A 7,440-nucleotide genomic window follows, 5' to 3' on the forward strand; every position below is an offset into this window, starting at 1 on the left:
AAATTGTGTGTGTTTTTCTAGAGATAAGAGCGTAGTGTATTTCCATCAGTAACCTTTCACGTTCCTCTCGTCATCTGACATCATGTAAAAACACAGGACAGCACCATGAGTTACTATTTCATTACATTATCGATTTTTGTTTTGAGGCGGGACAGTCATTTGGGGTATCGGCAAATCACAGCTCTCCCTGATGCATGAGTGCTCCTACGGAAAACCAGTGAGCGTTCTTTGCGTTTGAGTGGTCTTCTTGGAATCAATTAAGGAAATTCCGACGTGGAGATTCCTTAAAGGTACCGTGCAAGGGCGTGTGTCTGTGCAAAAGTTGTCCTGTCCTTGAGCAGAACGCCTTCGAACGGGGATTAGGTCAATTCCTATAGGTTGTCTGATGTAAGATGACGGAATGTAATGATATTACGAGACCACCATCGCGGATGTCAGAGAGATGTGAGAGGACTCTTTGATGTGGAGACCAAATGAACGACCTGATATCGATATGAGAGCAGCCCTCTAGCGATCTGTCACACATTGAGCAACGCCAGACTGGAAGACCGCCAGCTGCAGTCGACACCGCGTTCTAGAGCCTTTTGAACGATTTTAGTCCGGCTCAATATATCCATGTAGTTAGGGAAGAGTTCTGTGTCATCAACGGCAGCAACCGAATAACAACATGTGGAGATTTGATGTGATCATCCTTGCGATTTGCTCTCTGGCTATGATGGCATTGGGAAACATGACTACCACTACTGGTGAGTATTCCCTCACTTTGCCAGAAAAGGTATGATGAAAGAAACGGTGAAAGGTAATCTATTCTTAGTGAACACGATGTCTGTTACTTGAATGGACGTTTTCTCAGGGGAAATTTTCTGGATGCTCTGTGTTTTACGTAGCGAAATAATGTTTACTGTACCATATCCTTCACTTTTATGAAAGACAATATAAACGCTGAGTATGTCTGCTGTCCATACGTAAGTAGCATCATTCTGCGCTGTGTGCTGCCGCATTTCTAGATTGGCGTAGAATGGTGCATCTCCTCAAATGTATATGCCCACATGCTATCAGGATTTGTAGCTTTGTTAAATGACTTAAAAGTTTACGATGGCAATAGAATTTGCTATGACGAAGGAGCTTTTAGTCCTATACTAGCACAATAATTCATGTTGTGAAATGGTCTTTCTTATTGTAAAAATGACATTGTGAACATATCAGTTTATTTCCACCTGTTAGAAAAAATCCAGCCAATTTACTGTGTTTTGCCTAAAATATAATTAGGATACGTAGTTTTTAATGGAAGTGCTGATTTAATATTCAAACTATAATCAATAAGAATTAACCTGCATGGCCGTAGATACTTTATGATACTGTAAAGTCGATTTTCAAACTTACTTACTTATACAGATTTTAACCAAATATTATCTAAGTTTCGCAAAATAATGAAATGTGCCTCATTCTCACAGTACGGTACCAAATCTCTGACTGGCAGATTCTATTACGAGCACTGCAGTCAAATCATCGCAACGGCAATGGCCAATGCACAACCAATAGAAATTGAAAATAAAGCCGCAGCAATACACCGAACTGTGTGTAGGCAGTACATTGCCAGTTAAAGCTTGAGGAAGGGTGTTAAAACACAGCATGTCATAGCTTCTTCAACAACGTGGATTTGGTGATCGTGTGGGGATTTCTGTTTGGTCCCATTACCAACGAAACATCTGGATGGACTAATGCTTGACACACATAATAAAGCCATGTATCTGTTTTCGAGGGCTTATCAATGAACTGCGTAACCTCTAAATGTAAGCTTCTCGTGAAAGGTCATAATGGCATTGCTCCATTGTATTCAGCTGGTTTCCACAGCTGTCCTACCACCAGAGTTTCTTCTTTCTGAAATCAAAGATCTAATGTGGTTGGCCTTGAATCTAGATGGCAGGCCAGCACTTCAGCACCCGAGGAGTGCCACAAGGAAATATTTCCTCAGTCCCTCGGGCTCAGTTAGCCAGAAAAGGCAGAAGCTTACAGTGGCCGACTAAAACCCAGTCTGTAGCTCTGAATGGCACTGAACGGCCATTTTATGAGATTGCCTCCAATGAGCTCATTCGGACATGTCGTGTGCCATTTATTATGTGTCTATCATGTAGTGCGTAGTGACACATAGAGCAATACGTTTCCAAAAGGTCGCTAGCCCTTCCCTCGAGGCCCCTGCTCGAACACGAGACACTTTACGTCCCTTCCGAAAGACGGTTGCAGCCCAACCGACATGTCCTACCCAGGATTAGAGCCTGGGTCTCACTGTAATACCCCCTTTCCACTAGGACGGCGCTCTCACCGCGCTCTCTCTGCGACCTAAAATTTGACAGATCGCTCAACAAATTCTACAGAAAAGAAACGAAGCTTTTTACACTTTGTGTGTTTTGTTGTCTTCTCGTTCACACTTTAACGTTTTGTATTGTATACCCAGTGTGAAAGCGAAGGATAGACATATCATATTTAAGTCGCAGTGAGAGCGCATCGCGATCGCCGTCTAGTGGAAAGGGGGCCTTACCAACCAGGAGCTGAACTGTAAGGCTGCTACCAGTTGAGCAACCCACTTGTTATTCATTTCACATTCGTTTTCCTTCATCAAATCAGTCACCGTTTGATAAGCTCTCTGGAGCCGGATAAAGTTGTAATAGGGCAGTTGATGGAGTGCTTTCATCAACAGTTGTGTTATTGAAGGAAAGTTTTCTCATAAAATGCATGCATTTCATTGGATTCTGCAAAAGGTAATTAGGTGTTTTTATGACCTCCAATGAAATGCAAGACTTGTAAATGGTATCTTAAGGACGATGTTTCACATGAGCGTAAAACGCTGTAATATAGCAGTTTAATGAGCTATTTCTTTAAGGGATATTTTGCTCGATATGTACCATTTTATTGTATTCATTCAAAATGCAATAATTGTTATGTACAATTGCATAACAAATGGTACAAGACAATGTTGCATAAGACGACATATACATAACAATTGTATTATTATGTAATATTGAACACATACTTGTTTCAATATCATGCAGTTTTGTAACGTTATCATTGTTTAATTTCCTTGTTAGAAAAGTAAAGGGCACGTGTAGGAAAATACGTTAACGTGGATGTGCACAGTTAGTCATATATAAATCAAGAAAAATGATTATTCTGATCTTTTGCCATAGATTGTGATAATGCGCAGTAATATTTCACATTAAAAAAAATCAAGATATTTCAATGATATTGAAAAAGCAATGCACGTGCGGTAATCATGCACATATTACTAAACAAAATGGGTCAGTTTGGACCCTGTCAAATGTCTTTTGTCGCATAACATTTTTGGCATTTGCTGATTAATGAAGTATCTTTGTGAGCTTTTACAAAATATAGAGCTTATCAAAGGTTTTTAGGAGCGACCTTTTGTATTTCAATCTCACCGTCTTTGTAATGGAAAAGTTCACGCACTGCAATCTTATATAACCATCTCTTATCAAAGAAGAAGCTATAATAAAATTAATTGTTTTTTATGTAGGGCGATAAAATGAACATAGACGTGAATCCAATGAGTTGTTTCTATGTACTTATATGCAAGGTCAAGCTTGTGTAAGGTTATGATTTATGCTTGTTGAGGGCTTAAAACCTTCGCGATGAAGTAATTTACGTTTTCCCGTATTAAAGAAGGAGCTGTGGAAGAAAGACTATAGCGAATTGCGGTCGAAGCAAATCATGTTACGGCTTTTCTGTGGACGATTATGTACCGGGCGATTGGGATAGAAATATGGTGAGGAATCTGATTATAGCTTGACATGAGCTCAAGTTAAGTGGTAATGTTATGGAATTTGTCGTTAGTACATTCTTTACATGTATCAAAACATTCTATTATCTTCACTTGTACTAAACTGTACCTACGAGTAAAACATGGTGATTTAAAAAGTAGACTTAATGCAGTCCTGGCAACGAATTGATCTGTCTTGCAGGCCCAATACTTAGAAGCGCCTTTAAAGTACAAGTCATTTTAGCTTTCCCCTATCAACCTTGAGGATGTTGGGTCATGGTTGTTGAACATAATGCTCAAACCTCCAGTGGTGTAGTGCAGTAGGAAATCCGCCCTGCATAGTCACAATGGTAATGATTAACATCAAAGCAGCTTTTGTTTTCAACCCTCTGAATGATTGGCATAGGTCTAGTCGTGTTGCAAAGCTACGTAAGTTACGGAGGCAGTCCAATAATTCAATCTCTACAACTGGATAAAAGACAGAGTTATTTCCAGCCGTTCGTCTGACACCCATTACACTCCCTGAAACGGCCGAAAGTAAACCTCTGTTTTTTATCCAGTTGTAGAGATTGAATTGTATTAGAATTTACCTTGATGTCATCAACGAATAGTGATAAGGTTTTCCGTCCTTAATCAGCAGTTTTCATTCCGATAAATGGCAGAAAATGAGTGCTAAAAGTTTGATAAACAGATATTTAGATGCCAATGACCATCATGTTTTAAAAATTTATCGAAACACAACCTGTTAAAAAGAAACTATGAACTTGGAAATAACCATGATACCCATACAGATTATCAAAAATGTGAAACTTTATCTTCCTGTAGTAATATTGAATAGGTCAGTAAACTCTTCACTGACTTGTCTTTGGTGTGTCCAGGTTATTCACATCACACTAAAGGCCACGACCAAGGGTTATCTGAGATTGGTATCGACCTTATCCTACTTTAACCTTCATCCTTAGGGAACAGATTCTCAGTAAAGATTTCCGATCCGGTAATGTTAAACTGTCAGCGATTTACCGAAACGGAGTAGTTACTGCGTCTATATGGCGCCTTGAAGAGGATTGTTCACAAAATGAAGTTCCCAAATGACTGCGAAAGCATATCGATTCAAACGATATCATAGGAGGATACGGCAGCGTGGCATGCGAGGTCAGCATTTACACCAATTCAGGGGAATTCGCTTGTAGAAAATATCCTATAGATGTAAGGGAGATGAAAGACCTTATTTGCAATCATGTTATCAGCCAGAGCTGATTCATTCTAAAGAGGTGACGACTGCATTGCGGCCAAGTGTTTCGGATAAAATTTGAATCTATTACTGCATCGGGCCCTTTTGTTGTCTTTTCGGTCATGCTTCAAAGTTTTTATGATATTCCAGTTATCAAGTCTGTAATCACTAATCACATTTAGAATAGCGGTCGTCGTAGGTGAAAAGGGTGTAAAGATCATCTTCGCGATTGATTCTGATAGCACTTATGAGATGTCAATATCCACAGGATCTCCGCCGTTCTGCAGATTTCCAGACTCATTTTCAATCGTTCATTTCATAACATTTTGCGCATTTATTGTTGAATTATATCAGGGTCATAAATATTCTACACAATTTGGCCCCAAGATGATTTGAGGCCTTTATACTTACGTTTGACCTTGGTGTATAATAGAAATCCTTCATGAATAGCAATAATGTGCTAGTTATGGCCCAGTCGTATTCTGTCAGTAGTACCAACTTTTGGATTTTCAGGAAATTGAACAGTCGTCCAATGTAGCATTATACGAGGAATGCAGTGAGGGTATTGTCCTAGCAAATGCAAGCCATGTCCTACCCAATACTGTGTACCATATCTTGCCAGACTTATACAACTATCGTCGTCTCGAACGGGATGTCTTGTATAGACTATAGCTACAAAGTTTTTTTTGTTACTCTGGGAAGGAAGGGTGACTCCTGAATGAATATCAGTTAGGTGCGTTACCGCCGTTCGTAGCTGTATCTCTATGTTCCCTTTGCTGCATTCGTATGCAGTTTGTCATGTCATCTGATCGTAGTTGCGTAAGTATTTTTCACCACGGTGCCTGTTTAATGTTTATAATGATGCAGTTTTCACTTTGAACAACATGTTTTTGTCTTTTATCTGAATCTATGTCATTGCACCCATGAATAAAAACATTGCATCGTTGATTTGCCTGTCGGTAGTCTAAGAGGGTATAAAATACTTAAGCCCAAACCGTAAATACCATTGATGTCTTCGCGGAGGTTTGTGTCCTATGGAATCTTTTAATAATGAATGCCAGGTCCAATGATACCCCTGTCACATTTGGCAAAAATCGATTGGACGACGATTCTGCGGCAATCGCCCGAGCCTCGCTTATAATGATAACTTTATTGTATAACAATTGTAGAAGATACAACGTATGGCTTAGATGTGACAGGAACAGTTTTCAGGTGAAAAATACGCGCAACACTCTGTCGATCTTAAATGTGACCGATCTTCTATCGATACGCCCGAGGATCGTGGATAATGTGACAGGGGTATAACTGTCATATGTCTAAGAAAGCAAGATATTTTTCATATTTTATATATATATATATATATATATATATATATATATATATATATAAAGGTGTTCATTTTGTCTAAAGGCAACCCACTAACACTTGCCTGCTGAATTGCTCTTGTGGATTCACAGCGAGCTATATCTGTCAATGGGATTGATTCATGTGCACCTTTTACCGTTGAATACTGAATACTGAATTTTTTCCTTACATCTGTAACCAGACCGAGTGTGTGCCAAGGATATGTTGTTTCCATCTCCCCGTCGGGACTGTTGATCAGTTAGAGCGAGATACACTTTTCCTCCCAGGTGTCTAGGATCGGTCCCACTTCAAACAGGGTTGACAGCTGAATCGTTTATCAATGTCAGTCGTTATTGGCCGGTGGTATCTGGTGGTTGCTAGAGGCTAATTGTGAAAGTGAACAAGAGGGAAATCACTAGTCGCAAAGAGAGAGGCAATCTAATGTGGTCGGACTTCTGATTTCATGAAATGGATTTGCTAGCAATAGAGAAAACGTTGCACCTTGGTGGTGGTTAACTGAAGGCTCTGAAACATTTGTTGCCTGCAAATTATTCTGTTGAGCTCTGTTGTTAATTTTACTGCCTGCCTTCATGATTCCGGAAAGAAAGTAGATGAAATTAACATAAAGTTCTTGCCTTGGTGGTCATCAGCTTAAGACTAAAAAAACATTACCTTCGACAGTTCATGTTGGTTTCAAACGATGGAATGATGAACGATAGCATGTTGTTGAGAACTGGTTTAGCTGTGTGATCAGAAGACACAAGAATTAAAAGGCATTTATTGACATTTTACCTTAATTATTGTTAACTAACTGAACACCTCAAAACATGTTATTTTACGAAGATTAACAGTTAGCTTAAAGGTTATTACGATGAAAGAAAGTCTTGTGAGTTTTAGTGCAGGTTAGAAAACGTAAGAGACGTCTTCGCAGTTCAGACCGTAGTTTTCATATGTCACAGGGAACATTAGAATCCAGGGGAATTCGGAATTCTCCCTAGGGAAAATTGGAATTCCAATCTCTCCTAGGGGAACCTGGAATTTTCTTAGGATAGACTGGAATTACAATCTTCCCTAGGGGATATTAGAATTA

The 7,440-nt window shown here is 39.4% G+C and overlaps 1 protein-coding gene across 1 annotated transcript in view; it reads left to right on the top strand.

Annotated features, from left to right (window-relative positions):
* Positions 1 to 215: 215 nt before the first annotated feature.
* The window catches only part of LOC118412410 (glutamate receptor ionotropic, kainate 1-like), a 31,951-nt gene continuing 24,726 nt past the window's right edge, over positions 216 to 7,440 (top strand). The window contains exon 1 of the mRNA XM_035815258.1: positions 216 to 746. Within this exon, the coding sequence (XP_035671151.1) occupies positions 668 to 746 (79 nt within the window). The 5' untranslated portion in view covers positions 216 to 667. The remainder of the gene's footprint in view (positions 747 to 7,440) is intronic.

Source organism: Branchiostoma floridae, chromosome 3 (assembly GCF_000003815.2).
Source record: "Branchiostoma floridae strain S238N-H82 chromosome 3, Bfl_VNyyK, whole genome shotgun sequence".
Lineage (NCBI taxonomy): Eukaryota > Metazoa > Chordata > Leptocardii > Amphioxiformes > Branchiostomatidae > Branchiostoma > Branchiostoma floridae.